The sequence below is a fragment of the Pelobates fuscus genome, chromosome 6 (genome assembly GCF_036172605.1).
Source record: "Pelobates fuscus isolate aPelFus1 chromosome 6, aPelFus1.pri, whole genome shotgun sequence".
Classification (NCBI taxonomy): Eukaryota; Metazoa; Chordata; class Amphibia; order Anura; family Pelobatidae; genus Pelobates; species Pelobates fuscus.
The window spans coordinates 102,623,248-102,647,018 of NC_086322.1; the positions used below are offsets into that span (position 1 = coordinate 102,623,248).

At 38.6% G+C, this 23,771-nt stretch overlaps 1 protein-coding gene across 1 annotated transcript in view; it reads left to right on the forward strand.

Moving 5' to 3' along the window:
• The window catches only part of LOC134614390 (EF-hand calcium-binding domain-containing protein 6-like), a 144,228-nt gene that overhangs the window by 64,027 nt on the left and 56,430 nt on the right, over window positions 1-23,771 (forward strand). The window contains exons 2-8 of the mRNA XM_063458122.1: window positions 2,820-3,140; window positions 10,404-10,513; window positions 11,289-11,389; window positions 15,917-15,994; window positions 21,459-21,626; window positions 22,783-22,920; window positions 23,123-23,223. Of these exons, the coding sequence (XP_063314192.1) occupies window positions 2,846-3,140; window positions 10,404-10,513; window positions 11,289-11,389; window positions 15,917-15,994; window positions 21,459-21,626; window positions 22,783-22,920; window positions 23,123-23,223 (991 nt within the window). The 5' untranslated portion in view covers window positions 2,820-2,845. The remainder of the gene's footprint in view (window positions 1-2,819; window positions 3,141-10,403; window positions 10,514-11,288; window positions 11,390-15,916; window positions 15,995-21,458; window positions 21,627-22,782; window positions 22,921-23,122; window positions 23,224-23,771) is intronic.

Here is a 23,771-nt window from a genome sequence, read left to right on the forward strand (position 1 = left end):
GAAGATGGTTCCAAAATATAAACCCCCAGAGGGGTGAGAAAGTATATATACACATATATACACACATACTGATTGTTGTTATTATTGTATTATTAATATAATAAATCAGCCACAACATTAAAACAACCGACAGGTGAAGTGAATATAATTAATTATATTGTTACAGTGGCACCTGTCAATGGATGGGATAAATTAGGCAACAAGTGAACAGTCATTTCTTCCTTTGAATGTGTTGGAAGCACGAAAAATGGACAAGCAAAAAGATTTGAGTAACTTTGACAAGGGCCAATTAGTGATGGCTAGACAACTGTGTCAGAGTATCTCCAAAACAGCCTTGTGTGGTATTCCTGGCCAAAAATTGGTCCAAAGAAGGATAGCCGGAGTCAGGGTCATGGGCACCCAAGGCTCATTGATGCACATGGGGAGCGAATGCTAGCCCATTTGGTCCGATCACACAGAACAGCTACTGTAATGGAGACTTGAGCATCAGAACATGGAGCAAAGGAAGAAGGTTGCCTGATCTGATGAATCATGTTTTCTTTTGATCAGGTGTGGGTGCGTCATTTACCTCGGTAAAAAGGGAAGAAGGGAGGTCTGTGGAGGCACTATTATGCTCTGAGAAACGTTCTGCTGGGAAACTAATGGTCCTGGCATTCATGTGGATGTAACTTTGACATGTACCACCTCCCTAGAGATTGCTACAGACCATATACACCCATTCACGGCAATGATGTTGCATGGTGACAGTGACATCTTTCAGCAGAATAATGCACCCTGCCACACTGCAAAAATTGTTCAGGAATGGTTTGAGGAACATGACAAAGAGTTTAAGGTGTTGCCTTGGCCTCAAAATTCCCCAGATCTCAATCCGATTGAGCATCTCTGGTATGTGCTGGAACAACAATCCCGATCCATGGAGGTCCCACCTCACATCTTGCAGGACATGTCTTGGTTCCACATACCACAGGACATGTTCAGAGGTCCATGCCTCGATGCATCAAAGCTGTTGTGGCAGAACGAAGGGAACCTACACAATAATAGGCAGGTGGTTTTAATGTTGTGGCTGATCAGTATATATATATATATATATTGACGAGTGGATGATACACTGATGTTGCTTTTACACAACCTGATTGAAATTCACAGGTTTATTAGCTAAAATGAGAATTCAATGCTAATTCAGAGTGAATTTCAAATTTAAGGTCAAAATAGCTCAATTATGCTTTCAATTTGACTTTGTCCCTAAATTTTAAATTCACTTTGAATAACCATGTCAGTATTTGTGAAATATGCAAATCCTTTTCTATAAGATTCTATAACATCTTTGCTATACGATTCTATAACATCTTTTCTATAAGATTCCATAACATGCAATGTTTAAATGTGATCAGTAGCACGTGTAACTGGAGGGAAGAGTTTGTCTGCACTAATTTCAATAGGAGGGACTGAGTGACAGCTCAGCCTCCCAGTCCTGGCTGCAGCCTTCTCATTACAATGCATTGGCAGGAGATTTTAGAATTCTCTGTTGCCTGTAGCAACCTTTCCCTGTTCAATAAAAAAAGGCAAACAAGACTACTCCAAACACTAAGGAGAGAGACCAAACATAGTTAATAAAGAATTATAGAGGAGATCTGCAGCTTCAGACTCAGGGTAAGATATTATTTAGATTTTTGGTTTCTTGTAATCTTTAGGAATTTTACAGAATAGTTATTTTTCTAAACTGAGTAAAGTTAATCTAGGATCAGAGATGCATGTTTTAAACAGAATAGGTAGAATGGAATTTGTAGCATGGGCTTTCTGGAAATTCTGGATTTAAAGGGACACTCCTGCCTAGCATGGTTGTGATTGGTGCTGAGGGATTTACATTGGTAACATACAGAACAAGATTAACACATCATCACATTTGTTTGTGTTTATAATGTATTCTGAACTATTTTTGAATGAGGAACTGTAATTTTTCTTTAAATACCAATTTATGGTGTAATAAATAATTTTGTTTTGTTTTAACTGTTTTAGTTAGGGCTTGATTTTTTTTTTTTTTTTAATTATTTTTTTTCAGACATAGTTTTCTTTATCAATTGGCATATTCATTATAATCACAGAAATGGGATATAAAAGATTTTAAAGCATTTGTAGAAAGACCAGCAGTAATTTGTAATGCTAATGCCCTGATTTAAGAAAGGTATTCATATAGATTATAATATCCAGCGGGTTTAGATTAATTGTGCTTATTAAGAGTAAGTTGAGTATGTATAATGTTATTATTGATATTGATATATTAGTCATTCATCATCACTGCAATAATTTCCAAATTTTACAATGGAATGATGAATATTTGGTTTACACTTGTATAATACAGGTTTAACCCCTTAAGGACCAAACTTCTGGAATAAAAGGGAATCATGACATGTCACACACGTCATGTGTCCTTAAGGGGTTAAAGGCTATGTTAAAGAATAGCATATTTTTAAATCATCTCCTTGGTAATTAAATGGAATGCAAGAGAGCTTTGATTGACAGGTTAATAACTTAGACATTGAAAAGTCTGAGTACTGACACCTATGTGACCAACGTGTACAGTTCAGCTGGGGTTTGTTAGAGTTGGTTGTCAGGATATGCAGCTTCTAACCTAAAAACATGATCCAAAAGTAGATACATTTAATGAGAGAAGGGGTTATAGGTATTTACAGTATTTCTGTAACTATGTTATAATAGATGAAGTGTATGTTCATGTAAAAACCATAATATGGTGCTGGAATTGCTGGTGGAAATAACTTTGACCATGTATTTCTGTTCTTTAATCACTATCTGTGTTCCAGATCTCAGTGGTGGCTACACAGAGAAGATGTCCAGCCGACTTCTTGCCCCAGCTGGATCTTCACTTCCTAAGCTTCCTGTGATTGAGCACCCCTTGTCTCGCCTTGGTGACCCAGACACCTTGTCTCTCAGAGGATTTTCCAGGGCAGGTAGTGGAGTGCATCTTGAAGACAATGAGGAACATCTCAGAGAAGGTCTTCACACTGCATCCTCTGCTTACAGTGACAAGAGTCTCCATCTGAATTCTCCAAAGTACCACATACCCCAAGGCGTGCAGGTCACAGCTGCTGCCAGTTCCAGCAAGGCACGCCTGCCCATCTTTGGCAAGTATTCAGAAGATTCACTTTTTTTAGTTTACACCTCACCTGTTGAAATAGGAAGTTATACATATTTCAGACGGTAATTACTTGTTAAATATTGGAGGAGATATGTAGAAGTGGTGGAAAGAGCTATCTCCATAGACATTATTTAAGTCAGCAGGTGATTGCTCCACTTTCACATAACCCCACTTTTCTATTTTCAGCTCTGTTATAAAACTCCTACATTGTGCTACAGAATATGATGTATTCTAATATGATCCTGTGAACTGGTCTGGTTCATTATGTATTAAATGAGCAATTACCTCAGCAGTACCTGCAAGTAAAATCCCAAATATGGTCTGAATTATTACTTTTACAGAACAGGTACATTTCTGTGTAATATAAAACGCCTCAGTCTGTTGAACGCTGCTAACTATGGCTTTTAGGGAATTATTGTGGCATGAGACCCTGAGTGTACTGCTAATGTCAGTTTAACTAAATAGAAACTAAAAGAACAGTATAGTATTAGTAATATAGATATGTATTCCTAATGCTATAGTTTCCTATTATCTATATAGATGACCCCCCGTTGTCCCCCATGTGTGGTTTGAAAGGTGAGGTATACTTACCTTTCAGCCCTTGCCATGCTGCTTTCCACATTGCCATTCTGCCTCTATGGCAGAGATTATCAATTCTTATTATAAGGACTGACGATCTCAGTAAATTCAATAATTCCTCACAGGAAAGCATTGGAGAACTATTGCTCAAGAGCAGCAAAACGCCACTCTGTGCCATTCAAATGCTGCACTAACTACAGAATTTCAGCTATAACATTGTTTGAAATGCCTCTAGTGGCTGTTGTTCCCACAGAAAGGCAATGTTTTACATTACAAGCTTCAAAAAAGAAGGACACTGCACCTAGACCACTTAATCGAGATAAAGTGGTCACTGCGCCTTTACTGTCTCTTTAAGCAATAATGAATTGTTGCGGAGTTGCTTGCATGTTTCCATTGTAATCGACTATTGTATTTAGTCTAGAACAGACAAAGAAGAATTTTTGTACAGCGTCTACAGATCAAAATGCTGAGTTCCAGCTACATTAGATTACTTAAAGGTCCCTCTAAGTACCATAACACATAAGTACAGTGCCCCTGTTCCTCCAGCCCTTTATTTAAAGTGTAGTTCTGAAGGTACTTTGGGCTTTGGAGATATTTGGACAAATTTTAGCAAATGCATATTTTATTTATTTTTTGCATGAGTTATATGCATTAATAATATATTCAATTTTGGACACAGAGATGCCTCTTAAAGTCAATGACCTGTAAATAAGAAATGTTGTTTTCACAAGCCCTTATACAGGATGATTGATTATACAAGTTAAATGCATGTTTATGGTCTTGAAGAATTGTAGTCTCTCCTGGTTTTATGATGAGACAGTGGAATTATAATCCACATTATCAGAACATATAGCAGTGCGCTATTTTATTTTTACTGAAGGGGTCTGCTTCGTGGCAGACATATAACAAGCAAAGCGTAGAGGTTGTTTTGGACCCCATCCGTCTAGGGCAGCTCAGGAGGATACTGTGTCATTTGTCTGACTGTTTTTCTGTAGAAATGTTACTGCCTAAAGGAACACTATAGGGTCAGGAACAGAAACATGTATTTCTGACCCTATAGTGTTTAACCCACCATTTCGGTGGTGTGCCACCCTTAGCCCCCTTAAAAGCAATTAAAACTCACCTTTTTTTCTAGCGCCACATGGGTCCGCCGGCGCTAGCTCTGTCCCCTTGGTGACATCATCAGAATTACCGATTTTTAGCCAATCCAATGCTTTCCCATGTTGAAAGCATTGGATTGGCTGAAATCGGCAAGGGGCGGGGCCAAATGCCGTTTTTGCTCAATCAGCACCTCCTCATAGAGAATCAATGCATCTGTATGAGGTAAATTCAGCGTCCCCACGCAAAGCGTGGAAACGCTAAACGGCACTGCTGCCTACTGTGCAGCCCTGCCCAGGAAGCACCTCGCGTGGCCATTTGAGGAGGTGTCCCTAGGGGCAATGTAAACACTGTATTTTCTCTGAAAAGGAAGTTTTTGCATTCAAATGCCTGAAGACAATGATTATACTAACATTAAGCTGTAGTTGTTCTGGTGACTATAGTGTCCCTTTAATAAATTGTAATACATAACATGAAGATGCTCTCTCAAATGATGATCCTTATTTTGAAATGTATCTTTTAAATAATGAAACAATTACGATTTGCAACATTCTCGGTGCATATGTCTTAATAACCTGACTAGAGCTTTTTCCACTTAGAGTGTCAGCCATTGGTAAATAAGAAAACTTTATAACAACTACTGAACAAACTATAAAACTCTCTGTCTCTCAGAAACGTCTTTTTATTTTTAGGTAATCTCCATTGGGTAAGGGCACATTACCCAATTTAACTCATTTTACAGGACACATATCTTTATACAGAGATAATGCACAACATATGGAACGTTCGGCCCTGTAGTTTATAGGAGTTGCTGCAGGTAGTAAATCAGGTGATATATATCAATAGGGAATCCTGTAGCATACAAATTCTACATTCTACAGGATGCCAGTCAGCATTATACAATGATGTATGTCCAGGAAAACATGGTGGATATGGCAACGCTGCCATTCGGGAAATAGCTGTAATTATCTGAGCAATACTCATGGCAGACATGTTGTATGTACACAGGTTTTGTACAGATTCTGAAACAATATGTGAACTGTATCTATTGTGACACCTCTCATTGAATGGGGAATGCCTAATACTTGTAATTACACTTTATCAGACAGCTCTCTGTAGCCAGACTAATAAGGCGTAATTATAGGAGATCCAATAACAATGAGTTGAAAGCATTTGTGTTACATTTAATAGAGTCCTGCTTGACTTGCCTGTCTGTGTGGATTAATAACCCTTTCACTACTGAGTTCTTTAATAGTACATTTACAGAATCAGAAGTTTTCATGTATTTATCTACCTTTATACAGAAATATAGCAACTCTAGAAATAATCAGGATTCACACCGTATTCCTTTTTTTACAACATGTTAAACACATTCTGAAAATCAGCACTGATCCCAAAACACATTTTTTGAAATAAACATTAGATGGGAAAGAAATGTATAGAACAAGCATGTCAAACTTTAAGGCTAACATGGGCCAAATAAACAAGGTTTAAGTTTATGTGGGCCGCAAAAAAACCCCAAAACCTTTATTCAACAGTTTTCATAGTACAGTATAAAAAAAGTTGCCTAACTGACACTGGACATCCTCACGCTCGTAGGGCTTCAAAGTAAACCAAATATAAAATTTATTTTAAGGAGACGTGCATTTTAACCCCTTCAGGACGGAGTCAATAGTGCACGTTCTGATCAAAACAAAACGTAAACAAAAACTGGAATTTGCGCTATATGTCTGTTCAACCGTAATTCACCTCTTTCATATTAAATGCACCCACACTTATTATATATCATTTTGTTCAGGAGAAACAGGGCTTTCATTTCATATAAAATATTTATATATGAAACAATTTATTATGAATAAAATAAAAAAAAACTGTAAGAAATTAGAATTTTTTTTTTTAATTTGTAGTTCCGCCTCACATTTTAGCTGTAAATGTCATAATACTGTTAGGTTTTACTGCAACAAAATGCACATATTTGTAATCAGCGATGTCTCACGAGTACAACAGTACCCCCCATTAACAGGTTTTATGGTGTTTTGGAAAGTTACAGGGTCAAATATAGAACGTTCCATTTTCAAATTGAAATTTGCCAGATTAGTAATGTTACCTTTGAGACGGTGTGGTAGCCCAGGAATGAGAATTACCCCCATAATGGCATACCATTTGAAAAAGTAGACAACCCAAGGTATTGAACGTGGGGTATGTTTAGTCTTTTTTAGTAGCCACTTAGTCACAAACACTGGCCAAAGTTAGCGTTCATATTTGTTTTTGTGTGAAAAAAGCAAAATACTAATATTTGGCCAGTGTTTGTGACTAAGTGGCTACTAAAAATGACTGGACATACCCCATTTGCAATACCTTGGGTTGTCTACTTTTGCAAATGGTATGCCATCATGGGGGTAATTCTTATTCCTGGGCTACCATACGGTCTCAAAGGCAACATAACTAATCTGGCAAATTTCAATGTCAAAAAAATGAAATGCGAGCCTTATATGTGACTCTCTAACTTTCCAAAAAACCATAAAACCTGTACATGGGGGGTACTGTTATTCTCGGGAGATTTCACTAAACACAAATATTAGTGTTTTAAAACAGTAAAACATATTACAACAAAATTATAGTCCATAAAAGTGCAGTTTGTTTGTAAAAAATGCAAAAAACGTCACTTTTACTTAAAATATCATCGTTGTAATACAATTTACCAGTTTTAAACACTAATATTTAAATTCAGCGAAGTCTCCCGAGTAAAACAGTACCCCCTATATACAGGTTTTATGGTGTCTTGGAGAGTTACAGGGTCAAATATAGTGCTTGCGAATTAAATTCTCTGCACTTTCTCCCTGTGTTGTCAGGCATGTCAATCAAATTTTAATTAATTAAATGACATAATTATGTTAAAAAATTACTTAAATATACATGTAGAATTTTAATATATATGCATTTATAGGTATTTAAATTCTACGTGTATACTAATGTAATCTTTCATGTAATTATATGTATTTATCTATCTATATATATTTGCGGTTATTTGTATTTTATATATAGATAGATATATATAGAATGTCATTCTAAGTGTATTCTGTTTCCAATATATATATATTAATAACAAAATACAGTTAGAATGAAATTACATATGAATATATAATTTATTTTAAATTTTGTTTCAATATTTTATTTATTTATTTTATTATTTTATTTATTTATTATTGTAATTATACGTATATATATATAATATATATATGTAGATCTATTATATATATTATATATATATACATATTATATATGTAACGTCATTCTAAGTGTATTTTAATACTAATATATATACTAATATTAATATTAAAATACATTACGTATGACGTTACATATATATAATATGTATATATATTATATATATAATATATATACATATATTATATATATATAAATACTTGTATTTTATTTTAACATGTGTATTTAATTTTTTTTTACACTACCTACCAGCAGGGGGACTCTCTAATATTTTAGACAGTCCCCCTGCTGGCAGATCCATAGCCAGCTATAGGGGGCCATGTGATCGCTCTTTGAGAGCGATCACATGGCCCCCGGGGGCCTCATTTGCCGGAGGGGGGCTGCCTGGGCTCTCAGGCAGACCCCCAGAAGAGGATCGCGGCGGAGGTAAGTATAGCTTACCTCCTGGGGGCTTCAGCCGTTACGGCGTTCTATGCCGCCGCAACGGCTTTAAAGCCCTTTAAAGCCGCGACGGCATAGAACGCCGTAACGGCGTTAAGGGGTTAATATAACTAATGTCAGTCCAACTACCTTGACATATTAAGAAATGTTTGGTAATGGGACTGAAATGGTGAATGTACGCTGTTGCACAGTTGTAAAAAACAAATGACGTTATCTTGTTAATTTTGAAGTCCTATGAGTGTGTTCTTCACTTTGGCTGAGATGATCAAACTTGATGATCTCAGCCAATCCAATTGTGAGGCTATTGTGCATGTGTGATAAAATGCTTTGCGGCCAATAAGCATCTCCATGGGGAGTGTTCAGCGCCTCCATGCAGACCCAGTCTAATTCATTGCCCCCTCCCCCGATTCTAATACACTTTGTATACTAATAGTGCAGTTTGCATGTGTACTGTAATGTATTCCCAAGCCAGGGGTAGGCAACTTTCGGCCCTCCAGATGTTGTAGACTACATTTTCCCTTAATGCTATAACAGTCATAATTCTGGCAATATATCAGGCGAGATGACGTCTACAACATCTTCTGCAAAATCACTGATGCGTATATATGTTGATAGTGGAGGGGTTAAACCAGTGTTGTCTAAAAGGAAAGCAAATATGCATGTGGTTCTTTGGAACTATAGATTGTATTGCTTACTGAAAAGTACCCTGAATTTGTTATGAATGAGTGTCTGGGCAACCAGTAAACAATGGTTTTCTATTGCTTGAAAAATCATCTGTTTGTTCTAGCTCAGGATATGTGTAAATTACTCTTAAAATGATTTAATATTATGAAAAATATTGTAATATTTTGATATTTATTATTTTCTTTATATATATGATATAGTTTTTGATAGTTTGACAATCATTTTAAAAGCTTATCCAGCAATATTAAATTGAGGCAATAATCTGGTACCACTTCTCCAAAAAATATGGTTTCAGAAGAAACCTCTCTGCCACTCTGCCATAGCTCCAGTTAGCCTCTATTTCAGGGGTGTCCCATGTACTCCCTGGAGGTGACATTAGCCAGTGCTAGCTTGCAGTGCAGAGAGAGAAGAGATGTTATTTATCCATATACATATTTGTTTAGTACAGCGCAGTCTTATGGGATATGCAGCCCTTATTGCGAAAAAATGCAACTTGACACATTCATTTTCTCCCCTTCTTGTTTATGATGTCCTGTATTAATGCGTAGCTTAATTAATTTTCCTTTTGCATACTTTAAAGGGACACTCCAAGCACCATAACCACTTTAGCTTATTGCAGGCTTTATCTGTCCTTGAATACTTGCCTGTGAAATGTTTGATGTTTTTGACATTTTGTACTTCGTCTTCCTGTGATCATGCTCCGTATTGACGTTATATGGGATAGCCTAGTTTCTTCACTCAGCTATAGCAGTATCTATACTTGACTTCTTTAAAACAAGTCATTCTTCAGTCACTGTAACTGTGCTGGGAGAGCATATGCACTCAACACAGTTACCTCCCTGGCTCAGAGTGCTGTGCAGTAAGCTGGGGAGGGAAAAGTTCTGTGTGTTCACATTGCAGCTATTGTACAGCAGTATATAGTGAAGGAGACAGACTTGAACTACATACACATACTGACACCATCCAAGTTCTTGGCTCAATGGGGAATCTCACAGATTTTACTTATCGGTGGCATGCAAACTAAATCACACTGTTAAAAACTAGCCTTTTCTTCAATTTTTGCATCTCAAACTCTAAATGTTGCTGAACTGCAACTCCCATGATTCTCTGCCCATCTGTTACATTCAGAGAATGCTGTGAGTTGTAGGTAATCAAAATCTTTGGGACCAGAGTTTGAGGTCCCTGCATTAAAACCTCTTGTTTATGGTCCATGTAAAAGGTCAGAGAGCTGCCATCGGAAGTCGGGCTGAGAGCAGAGTGAGCGTGGTCAGCAGTACATCCAGCTCAGTGTCGCGGCCAGGAACACAGCTTAGGCTTGAGGTGGATGAGGTAAGGACACACTGAGCTCTTCCATTACATGTATAATTATAAGGAATCTGTACTCAAATCTACTTTTGGATGAGTGCTTTCAAATCGTGCACTGGTTTAGTGCCTCATTCTTTCCCTTTTGTTCTATGCCATTATTTATTTTCTGCAATTCAATAAATAGTTTTCTTTGCATTATCAAAGTGGAAGCTGATACATTAATCCCTTTGGGGAACTGGGCCTCTCAGCATATCATTTTTCTTGCATAGACTTCCAGCAGGAATCCTGGCACTTTGTAACTCCTGATGAGAATTAATTAACCATGCATACATGTTACCTAGGATTGGCTGATTAATTAAATGTTTTCCTAATTATTGGCATTGCTGGGGGGAGCTAAAATCCTAGTTGTTAGTTTCATTAGCATCTGATCTCTTCACTTGGTGTAGGGGTAAGTGATTTAAAAAAAAAATGTATTGTATTACAGAAAGCTGGTTTTAAGGCTACTTAGGGATAGGTGAAGGTGCCTCCAGGTGACTGTCAGATGGGGGTGCTGGAAAACAGGACTTTGCTTCACATTCCTCTATTACTTAGGTAGCATGGGGGGATTAAACTGAATACCTGGTTATTCAGCACTATTTTGACTAGTGGAATATAAAAAAGTAAATCAAACCCCAATCCCTAGTCCTCTAGGGCCAGTGCAAACAAAATCTCTCTATAATGTTCATTTCTCATTTTAAACTAACATAATAGCTAACCCAGAACAATGCTTTCTTGGCTAACCCATGTCTACTTGTTGCAGCTGGAACATGTTTTGCATGAAAAGTTGAGGACTGGTGGATATTTTGCTCTCAGACAGCTGTTTAAAAATAATGATCCTGAAGGCAAAGGACAAGTTAATAGGTAAGGGAATGATCAATCCTTTATACAAGTGAAAACTGTAGTAAATGTGCAGGTTTAGTTGTGACCCAGAGTGTGTATGGTAAATTAGTTGTGGTATGTATTGAGTGTGGTAGTTTACTTTTGATCTTTAGGCCACAACATTGTGTTCAGAGTGCTTGAGATGGTCTATGCATTGTGTTCAGAGTGTTTGAGATGGTCTATGCATTGTGTTCAGAGTGTTTGAGATGGTCTATGCATTGTGTTTAGAGTGTTTGAGATGGTCTATGCATTGTGTTTAGAGTGTTTGAGATGGTCTATGCATTGTGTTCAGTGTTTGAGATGGTCTATGCATTGTGTTCAGAGTGTTTGAGATGTTCTATGCCTTGTGTTCAGAGTGTTTGAGATGTTCTATGCCTTGTGTTCAGAGTGTTTGAGATGGTCTATGCATTGTGTTCAGAGTGTTTGAGATGGTCTATGCATTGTGTTTAGAGTGTTTGAGATGGTCTATGCATTGTGTTTAGAGTGTTTGAGATGGTCTATGATTTGTGTTCAGAGTGTTTGAGATGGTCTATGCTTTGTGTTCAGAGTGTTTGAGATAGTCTATGCATTGTGTTCAGTGTTTGAGATGGTATATTCTTTGTGTTCAGAGTATTTGAGATGCTCTATGCATTGTGTTCAGTGTGTTTGAGATGGTCTATGCCTTGTGTTCAGAGTTTGAGATGGTCTATTCTTTGTGTTCAGAGTGTTTGAGATGGTGTATGCTTTGTGTTCAGTGTTTGAGATGGTCTATGCCTTGTGTTCAGAGTATTTGAGATGGTCTATGCTTTGTGTTCAGAGTGTTTGAGATGGTCTATGCTTTATGTTCAGAGTGTTTGAGATGGTCTATGCATTGTGTTCAGAGTGTTTGAGATGGTCTATGCTTTATGTTCAGAGTGCTTGAGATGGTCTATGCATTGTGTTTAGAGTGTTTGAGATGGTCTATGCATTGTGTTCAGAGTGTTTGAGATGGTCTATGCTTCATGTTCAGTGTGTTTGAGATGGTCTATGCTTTATGTTCAGAGTGCTTGAGATGGTCTATGCATTGTGTTTAGAGTGTTTGAGATGGTCTATGCTTTGTGTTCAGAGTGTTTGAGATGGTCTATGCATTGTGTTCAGTGTTTGAGATGGTCTATGCATTGTGTTCAGAGTGTTTGAGATGGTCTATGCATTGTGTTTAGAGTGTTTGAGATGGTCTATGCATTGTGTTTAGAGTGTTTGAGATGGTCTATGATTTGTGTTCAGAGTGTTTGAGATGGTCTATGCTTTGTGTTCAGAGTGTTTGAGAGTCTATGCATTGTGTTCAGTGTTTGAGATGGTATATTCTTTGTGTTCAGAGTATTTGAGATGCTCTATGCATTGTGTTCAGTGTGTTTGAGATGGTCTATGCCTTGTGTTCAGAGTTTGAGATGGTCAATGCTTCATGTTCAGTGTGTTTGAGATGGTCTATGCTTTATGTTCAGAGTGCTTGAGATGGTCTATGCATTGTGTTTAGAGTGTTTGAGATGGTCTATGCTTTGTGTTCAGAGTGTTTGAGATGGTCTATGCATTGTGTTCAGTGTTTGAGATGGTCTATGCATTGTGTTCAGAGTGTTTGAGATGTTCTATGCCTTGTGTTCAGAGTGTTTGAGATGTTCTATGCCTTGTGTTCAGAGTGTTTGAGATGGTCTATGCATTGTGTTCAGAGTGTTTGAGATGGTCTATGCATTGTGTTTAGAGTGTTTGAGATGGTCTATGCATTGTGTTTAGAGTGTTTGAGATGGTCTATGATTTGTGTTCAGAGTGTTTGAGATGGTCTATGCTTTGTGTTCAGAGTGTTTGAGATAGTCTATGCATTGTGTTCAGTGTTTGAGATGGTATATTCTTTGTGTTCAGAGTATTTGAGATGCTCTATGCATTGTGTTCAGTGTGTTTGAGATGGTCTATGCCTTGTGTTCAGAGTTTGAGATGGTCTATTCTTTGTGTTCAGAGTGTTTGAGATGGTGTATGCTTTGTGTTCAGTGTTTGAGATGGTCTATGCCTTGTGTTCAGAGTATTTGAGATGGTCTATGCTTTGTGTTCAGAGTGTTTGAGATGGTCTATGCCTTGTGTTCAGAGTTTGAGATGGTCTATTCTTTGTGTTCAGAGTGTTTGAGATGGTGTATGCTTTGTGTTCAGTGTTTGAGATGGTCTATGCCTTGTGTTCAGAGTGTTTGAGATGGTCTATGCATTGTGTTCAGTGTTTGAGATGGCCTATGCCTTGTGTTCAGAGTGCTTGAGATGCTCTATGCATTGTGTTCAGTGTTTGAGATGGTCTATGCCTTGTGTTCAGAGTGTTTGAGATGGTGTATGCTTTGTGTTGAGAGTGTTTGTTTGAGATGGTCTATTCTTTGTGTTCAGAGTGTTTGAGATGGTGTATGCTTTGTGTTCAGTGTTTGAGATGGTCTATGCCTTGTGTTCAGAGTGTTTGAGATGGTCTATGCATTGTGTTCAGAGTGTTTGAGATGGTCTATGCATTCTGTTCAGAGTGTTTGAGATGGTCTATGCTTTGTGTTCAGAGTGTTTGAGATGGTCTATGCTTTGTGTTCAGAGTGTTTGAGATGGTCTATGCTTTGTGTTCAGAGTGTTTGAGATGGTCTATTCTTTGTGTTCAGAGTGTTTGAGATGGTCTATTCTTTGTGTTCAGAGTGTTTGAGATGCTCTATGCATTGTGTTCAGTGTTTCAGATGGTATATGCCTTGTGTTCAGAGTGTTTGAGATGGTCTATGCATTATGTTCAGTGATTGAGATGCTCTATACTTTGTGTTCAGTGATTGAGATGGCCTATGCCTTGTGTTCAGTGATTGAGATGGCCTATGCCTTGTGTTCAGTGATTTAGATGGTCTATGCATTGTGTTCAGAGTGTTTTGAGATGGTCTATGCATTGTGTTCAGAGTGTTTGAGATGGTCTATGCTTTATGTTCAGAGTGTTTGAGATGGTCTATGCTTTGTGTTCAGAGTGTTTGAGATGGTCTATGCATTGTGTTCAGAGTGTTTGAGATGGTCTATGCATTGTGTTCAGAGTGTTTGAGATGGTCTATGCATTGTGTTCAGAGTGTTTGAGATGGTCTATGCATTGTGTTCAAAGTGTTTGAGATGGTCTATGCATTGTGGTCAGAGTGTTTGAGATGGTCTATGCCTTGTGTTCAGAGTGTTTGAGATGGTCTATGCCGTGTGTTCAGTGTTTGAGATGGCCTATGCCTTGTGTTCAGAGTGCTTGAGATGGTCTATGCTTTGTGTTGAGAGTGTTTGAGATGGTCTATGCATTGTGTTCAGAGTGTTTGAGATGGTCTATGCATTGTGTTCAGAGTGTTTGAGATGGTCTATGCTTTGTGCTCTGAGTGTTTGAGATGGTCTATGCTTTGTGTTCAGAGTGTTTGAGATGGTCTATGCTTTGTGTTCAGAGTTTGAGATGGTCTATTCTTTGTGTTCAGAGTGTTTGAGATGGTCTATGCTTTGTGTTCAGTGTTTGAGATGGTCTATGCCTTGTGTTCAGAGTGTTTGAGATGGTCTATGCATTGTGTTCAGTGTTTGAGATGGCCTATGCCTTGTGTTCAGAGTGCTTGAGATGGTCTATGCATTGTGTTCAGAGTGTTTGAGATGGTGTATGCTTTGTGTTCAGAGTGTTTAAGATGGTGTATGCTTTGTGTTGAGAGTGTTTGAGATGGTCTATGCTTTGTGTTCAGAGTGTTTGAGATGGTCTATGCCTTGTGTTCAGAGTGTTTGAGATGGTCTATGCATTGTGTTCAGAGTGTTTGAGATGGTCTATGCATTGTGTTCAGAGTGTTTGAGATGGTCTATGCTTTGTGTTCAGAGTGTTTGAGATGGTCTATGCTTTGTGTTCAGAGTGTTTGAGATGGTCTATGCTTTGTGTTCAGAGTGTTTGAGATGGTCTATGCCTTGTGTTCAGAGTTTGAGATGGTCTATTCTTTTTGTTCAGAGTGTTTGAGATGCTCTATGCATTGTGTTCAGTGTTTGAGATGGTCTATGCCTTGTGTTCAGAGTGTTTGAGATGGTCTATGCATTGTGTTCAGAGTGTTTGAGATGGTCTATGCCTTGTGTTCAGTGATTGAGATGCTCTATACTTTGTGTTCAGTGATTGAGATGGCCTATGCCTTGTGTTCAGTGATTGAGATGGCCTATGCCTTGTGTTCAGTGATTGTGATGGTCTATGCCTTGTGTTCAGTGATTGAGATGGTCTATGCCTTGTGTTCAGTGTTTGAGATGCTCTATGCATTGTGTTCAGTGATTGAGATGGTCTATGCCTTGTGTTCAGTGATTGAGATGGTCTATGCCTTGTGTTCAGTGATTGAGATGGTCTATGCCTTGTGTTCAGTGATTGAGATGCTCTATGCATTGTGTTCAGAGTGCTTGAGATGGTCTATACTTTGTGTTCAGCGTGCTTGAGATGGTCTATACTTTGTGTTCACAGTGTTTGAGATGGTCTATGCCTTATGTTCACAGTATTTAATATGTTCTTACTTTGTCTGTAAGGGATGTGCTGCTCATGATGTTAACAAAATTTCTTGGAAGGCTAATAAATTCCAGGCAGTATCAGCAACTCCTCCTCAGGTACGTGGTCAGAGTGGTATTTATACAACGCATAGTCGATCATGCAATGAGGATTTATACAAAGAGTAAACGAACAACAGGGTTTTAAAATAGACTAGCCTCTATGGGTGGAGTGTTGCCTACAATAACTCTTTACATGTGAAACCATTTTTTTTTACAGAACATCTGGTTCCTATATACATCTTTATAGTCTTTTTTGGTACTTAACATATTACAGTGTACCGTCCTTTACACAACATAGGTTTTACATGTATAGAGCTGAAGTGATTACTCCAATATGTTAGCATTGAAAAGGTAATCAGTATCCAATATGTCAATGCACAGGTTCAGTCCGAAATAGATACAGCCCAGGGTATCAAAAACAATCAGTAAATCAAAACACAGGATGCACACCACAAAGAATACTTATATAAATGTAACTTTATTAACAATAATATATCACAATAGCAAACATATAAAATGACAAACAAAAAGTGATGAACATACAGCAACATAGCCCACATCCATAGCCTACCAGAGCCTGACACAAATCACCCGAGAATCCCCAACATTTTGGAATGCTCAGGTGCCTTTCTTAAAAAAAAGCATGTATCACCCCCTACCTGTTCCAGATATATATCATACAGAACAGCTGATGGCCATCAACAATTAATCCCGATTGGGACCAGACGTGATTTAATCACATCTGATTTTGCAAGATGAGAGGATCAATAAAAGCAATAGTAACCCGCAAAATATAAACTAGGAACACACATGAGTGCTAATATTGTATAGGGAAAGCAAAAACAAGTGCTTACTACATTGTGGTGCATATAATGATCGCATGTATTCCAATTATTGGGCTCCTTTGTTAATTAAAAATAATAATAAAGTGCGGAGACAGCGCCTACATAAGCTGGATGCGTCTTAATGAAGGCAATCCAGGCCATGTTTAATGCAGACATGGCACCAGTTTGCGAAGCAGTGACTACTCTTACAACTCGAGTGCACGCAGTGGAGGAAAGCATGGAGGGCTCCAAGCTTGCACAGTCAGTCACAGTCGTTGCCATAGGAGTGCGACAGAAACAGTGTGCTGACCACCAGGCTCATCATGGAAGACAGGACCAGGGCACGTAACCTAAGGATCCGGGAAGTGCCGGAAACTATTTCTTGAGTTGAGTCCCCCTATTACTGCCAGAGGCTCCTTGCCACCCTCTTACTGCCCAAGCAGATAAAGCAACTGGTGGTGGATTCCTGCTTCCAACTCAACAGGGCAACTAACAAAGCCCAAGAGGTACCCAGGCATGTCTTGCTGAAACTAGTGCGGGACTCTAATCATGGAGTAATCATGGGGGCAGTCAGGGGCTCCCTCGCGGTATCTTTCAAAGGGGGCACAGCTGGCATTTTACAGGGACTTCTCTAGGCACACCTTGGCGTGGCAGAGATCCCTCAAGCTAGTCACCCAGCTTCTCCAGGAGAAGTCAATCCACTATAAGTGAGGCCCCCACCAATTAATTGCCAATAGAGCAGGCAAGACATATGTAATGTCACATCTCACTGAAGCACCAGCATTCATGCAAGCCCTCGACATGCCAGCAGAGAAGGCCCTGCTGCCAAATCGTTCAGTCTGGACTGTTGCGGCAATCACCCCATTTACAGGAGGAAAACCTGAGACAACCACCTTGCCTACCTGAAATCTGCGGCTGCAGATACCTGGGTCCTTACCTCCACAATGTGTTACTTAGATTTGTTCTGTTTTTCCTTTTTATTGTTCTTTAATATTATTTCTATAATGCATGTTGACCTGGCTCCGTAAGCTTAAGATGAAGCTCAAACGTAGCTTATCTCAGCCCCCCCCCCCCCGCCCACCACCACATAGAGTACGCAAGGGTACCCCTTATATCTTCAAATCTCCAATGCACGCTCCGCACACTCTGCATACTATCACGGTCCTCCGAGTAGGCACTGGTTTCCCTTGGCTCCCTCCTCATCAACCGCATCACATCGGAGCAGTCCGGGTTCTTTGATGTGGCCAGTCCGCTCACTGCCATGGATGGAAGACATCTTCCCTCTCAGTGGAAGCAGTGCTGCTGCTCTTTCCTCCTTGCCACAACCCGCGATCCACTTCAGGGTATCGGGCAGCATTGTCGTGTTAGGAGTGAAGTCCCCACAGACTATAGATCTACAGCATGTGTGCACCTGATTGATGGCTTTTTGTTTGTTTTTTACATTCTTTATTTTTATTGTGCAAAAAGCATTCGCAAGCATAAGTAGCCATAACAGACTCGAAGTAAATGACAACAATGCAAATACATTGTCATGGCAATGATACAATTGCACATCTTAACAGAAGCATATACTAGACACAAAGTATGTCAAAGTATCTTTACAAGGTATGCAGTATCATCGTGAGCCAAGACTTCAAAGTAGTATATATCATCTTCACAAGTTATCTCATAGCATATTTGTACATTATAAGAAGTACAAGTATGCTTGCATAGTCCCTGAATTAGTCCCAATAGGAGAGGGCATAAGAGAAAAGAGAAGAAGAAAATAAAGAAGAAGCGAGAGAGGGCGAGGGGGGGATAAAGGAGCCCGAGAATAGGGGGAGGGTAAATAGGGGGTCCGGGTCCCTGTGGAGGCAGAAGGTCCCGAGGACTGTCCCACAATGCTGCGTAATCCAGGGGACGGATGAGACTCTGTCTTCCCCCTCTTCTGTTAAGTGCCCAGAGGATTGTTGTCCCATGGTTCCCATAGTTTTCGGAACGTCCTAGTGGTTGCCCGCACTCTAGAAGTCAGGTTATCCATCAAATGGATCTCTTTAATTCTAGCTATCACACTTGCTATGTGTGGTAACTCTTGTTTTAGCCAAGTGTATGTTATTGCCCTTCGTGCGGCTAATGTAATGTTGTGTATCAGTGTTTGTTCTCTTCTAGTCCATTTATCAATGGATCTATTCAGTAGATATACCCAAAGATCTAGATCTGGAGCTCTGGAAAACAACTGGGTCAATAGGTTTATGGATGACAATTTAAAGGGGTAGGAGGCAAGGTTAATTTAAGAGGTTTAGTTTTAGGTACCAAAGAAGTGGGAGCGGTATGCCCGTCTCCCTTAAATAAAATTACAAATTATTATGTCTCCTGTGCTCAGTTGTCAATGTAAACACATCTCCCTAACTTTCTATTGTCTCTCTGGAATTTGACCCATTTTGCCTGTTCATCGCATGTGAACCTGCCCTGTCCGCATTGACCTTTGACTTTGTCTTTCGCTTATCCCTACTGTTTCTTCGCTTCGTTTTTTTTTGTTAGACTTATTACTGCAGTTTGAGCACCTCCTGTCAAACCTGACACTCCTACACTGATCAGTCACAACAGTAAAACCACCTGCCTAATATCGTGTAGGTCCCCCTCATGCTGCCAAAACAGTCCATGAAATTCTGAAATACTCAAATGGCTTCACAAAGACACAGAAGTTCTGTCCATGTCCACCTTTAAAAGAACACTGTAACATTAAAAATAAATGTATTTATTTTCAACACTAGATGAGTGGTATCAACTTTATTAAAATAAATAGATAAAAAAACAAAAACCTGTAAAACATACCTGTAGACAGTCTTCTCCCCGAAGCCCACCAAACCCACAGTGAGATCATCTATCATGATGATCTCTGGTTAAATCCAGTGCTTCTCATAAAAGCTTTACATACTGCACAGCAATTGCCTCAATCCAGCAATCGGATGTTTCTTACAAAGAAGCAATGAATTCAGTGCTGGACAGTGAGAAGCATTAGCCATATTCAATATCATCTTTCTGTTCATGATGATGCCAAACATGACGACCTTAAAAAGCTTAAAGGAACACAATAGCGAATACACAACAAAAGTGTAATTCCTAACGATATAGAGCCCTAATCACTGTTTTTGTCTGGGTTAAAAAGATGAGTTTACTTACCTTTACCTCTTTCAATGCTGGTCTATGGTGTTCTGCTCCAGTTTCTAACTCAGCCAATCCAGTACTTTTCCATAGGAAAGCATTGGGAAGATAATGCACATGGGCGGCAAATTTCCTTGCTGCGCCAATCAGATGGTATCACCTCTTGATTTGTGCTGGACATTTTTTCTTTTTGAATTTTAAAATCTTAAGGAGGAAGTGGCTCTACTGGCTGACAAATGTAAATATGGTCATTTCTCAGAAACTGCAATATTTTATATTGGCTGAGTGAAGAGGCCGCATTTAAAAATGTGTCTTTAACCCCTTAAGGACCAAACTTCTGGAATAAAAGGGAATCATGACATGTCACACATGTCATGTGTCCTTAAGGGGTTAAGATAATAAATCTCAAATACTTCAAATTCAAGAAACTCAAAATACAGTTTACAAGGAAAATAGAAAGCAAGCTCTTAGCTGCACTATGCATGGTTAAAGAAGCTGGGGCAGTGATTTGTGACTGATTCCAAGACATTATTTTGAAAGTCTATAATGAAAACTCCGATAATGTTCATAATAGCAGAAGCAGAAGAATCCAAATTAGAATATTGTGTATTGAATGTTGTGGGGAATAAATGACTCAGAAATACGTGTGTTGTACGGTTAATATATAGTCACCCCTGTTTTGCTTAAATGTAAAGCTTTTGGATGTATCCATTAAGTACCGCAGGCATCAGTTTTTTTCCCCATAATTTATAGTCTCCATGGTTCAGCTATAGTACATGATGATTATTATTAGAATATTTATGTTTATCTTTTGTTTCTATGAGCTCCTGAAAGGTCTACCCCTAGAAGTTGTGTGGCCGAGACAACAAATATTATTGTGGCCCCTTAACCCTCCTGGGACCTCATTACAAGTCTCGCTCTGTTGCATACTTTTTCCCTGGTAGGAAGCTGCTTGGAGGACCAAAAACTGTAGATCATCTCTCTCACAGCAACCCAGGGCTTGCTGGAATGATACCAGGTATAACCGCACAGATCGTTGGCTTAATATCTTGCAAAGATAGATGAGTGCACACACCACCCACTGCAGCTGACCAGGCCACCCAGGAAACAATGCAAATCCCATTCTAAATACGGTACTTCAGTGGTGTTTGAAAATGGATTTTTAACATTTAAAAACAAACCACGGGAATCCCTGAAAGTGCAGGGACTGGGTCAGAGACCACTGTTGCTCCTGCCTAACAATGGACCTGGTGCCTGGCCTGTAACACGCAACAATGGTTTATTTTTTCTGTTGTCGTTCTGGAGTCTTTTTTTTGGAGGGGGATTTATTATTTGAATAACTGGATTAATGGTCATATTGATATGCACATGTAGTAATTGTCTCGATATGCTCTGTGTGATGTTTGCTCAGTAAACATTTTTTAAAACCCTATAATTTCCTAGAAAAGAAATTCTATTAAAGCATTTTGGGAGTTATTTGTTAGAGTTGGTTTTTATAATGGTGATATCTTTCTGATGTATACTACAAATAACCCTTCTCTTGATGGTGACAGATTGGCGCTCAATGAAAAGACAATAATAAAATTTGAAGAACTGTACGCAGCACTAAGGGAACCAATACCATCAGGCCGACCTACGTGGCTGGACCCCATTAATAGGAGATCTGAGGATAAAACTCTGACTGCATCACAGGTTCATGTACATTTTAAGACAAAGCAAAGGTAAATGCAACTAGTTACCTATGGCTGGTATTTACTATAACTGCGCAACAATGTGAGTCATTGGTTGGATTGAGGGAAGGTGAAATGTTATCCCAAATCTTAGCTGAAGCCACTGCTGTCTGTTGAACTGTCCTCAATTTCTGATCACTGCACTAGTTATAAAATGTAGACCAAAATTGTTGTAAAAAACTTCCCTTAATATTGGCTTGCATTACACAAGAGAAAGCAGAGGAATAATTTGGTCCTTTCATGAGTTGCGTACCAGGAAAATATTGAATGTTTGTTTTTGTTTTTAAAGCAGAGCTGTCACATGTCAATGAAAGGATAGTTATGTTTTGTGCAAATTTTTTTTTATTTAAATTTCCTACACCCGAGGCCCATCCACTTAACTTTCCACATTAGAATGAGGAAATCTCACTTCCTCATTATCTGTCCAAGATATTTTACATAATGAGAGCACATTCCATTCTTTTTGGACAATTTGACCATGTGAATTCACTACAATTAATGACTTAATGACATAACCTTGTCACAAATGTGATAGATGAATTATGAATGGAGAAATGTTTAAAGTTGAGATTCCTCAGAATAAATATTACTGTCACCCAATCTGCAGTATCACTTCTTAATTCTCTGCCATTTATGAGTTAAATCACTTTTGTTTCTGTTTACGTAGCTCTAGCCTTGCCTAGCTGTGACTCACACAGCCAAAATGAAAAAAAATGGTTTCATTTTCAATCAGATCTTACAGCACAGCATGTTTACTTTAGAAGTTCCAATATCTGAAAAGTTTTAATCGCTTGCAGGAGGCTCTATCAGTCTAAAAACAGAGCAAGAGATAAGAAATGGTAAATTAAACATAAGCTAAACAATTTTGAATCTCATTTCAGGAATTGTATAGGAAGATTGTGTGAGTCTCAGTCAGAAGAGATGTGCTAGAGCTGCATAAACAAAGTGATTGAACGTCTAAAATGCAGCAAATTAAGCAGTTTGACAACAAGGTCATGATCTATACACCAAAACTGCTTCACTACATTGAAGTTGTTTTTGTGCTTATAGTGTCTGTTTAAAATATTTTGAATGACTAGTCAGTGGGCTTTGTAACATGTTACATATGGTTTAAATGTTGAATTCTTGCTTTCTTCATCACATTCAGGTTTCTGGATTTTGCTGAAATCATCTCAAACAAGAAGCCCAAAGAAGATGCAAGGATTTCTCCTCCTGAATTTAGACTAATACTGGGCCAGATTGGCTTTCACATGGACGATGAGGAGTTTGAAAAGTTGTGGAAAAGGTAGCGTTCAGAATAATAAAATAAATGTCCATGAATGAGAAGATGCCAATGTTCCACATATATCTTACGTTACAAAATGTTTACAGTTCACTTATTATTCCCTTAAATATCTGATTCTTCATTTCACGTACCATTCCTGAACAACGATATTCCCAGGAGGCCATATTGAGTGCACACAATCTTCCCTTTTATTTCACTACAGGTATGATGTGGAGGGAACAGGAGCGCTCAAAGTGGATTTCCTATTGAAAAAGTTAAGCAACAAAGTTCAGAACAATTCTTTGAACCCTGTGGGTCCAAAGGGTAAGAATACAGACTTCAGTAGGCATAGGCCAATGTGTTTGTGTATGATAAATTATTGTGTACGTCATTACTTTTATGGTAACATTCCTTGTTCAGACCAGAGTATTCAGGGTACATGATATGGGCCTTTAAAGGTTTATTGGAACCAGTTACCAGACCAATCATTTCAATTCCTAAAAAGATCCTTGTCAAGCTTGGTGATCCCATAGATGAAGGGCATTTAAAATGTGCAGCGGGATAAGTGTGTTGCCAAGGCAATGGAACATTCAGTTGCAAACAGAAAATATGGCATACATACACCTACATTTTCTGTTCCAAGAGTTAAGTAAGGTGTACCCCTTAATGCCAACTGGCTAGGCTATGAGGCTACTTTTTTAAAAAGAATTAAAAAAATATATTTTTTAAATAACCAGTTCCTCCGGTGTTTTAGCCCCCACTGTGGGAATTGCTTGTGATTTCCCCAGTAAACGGGCAGTACAGGCAGCAAGGATGAAATATGGAATCAACAGAGACTGAAGAAGACTGGAATGTGGTGTAACAAACCAGCT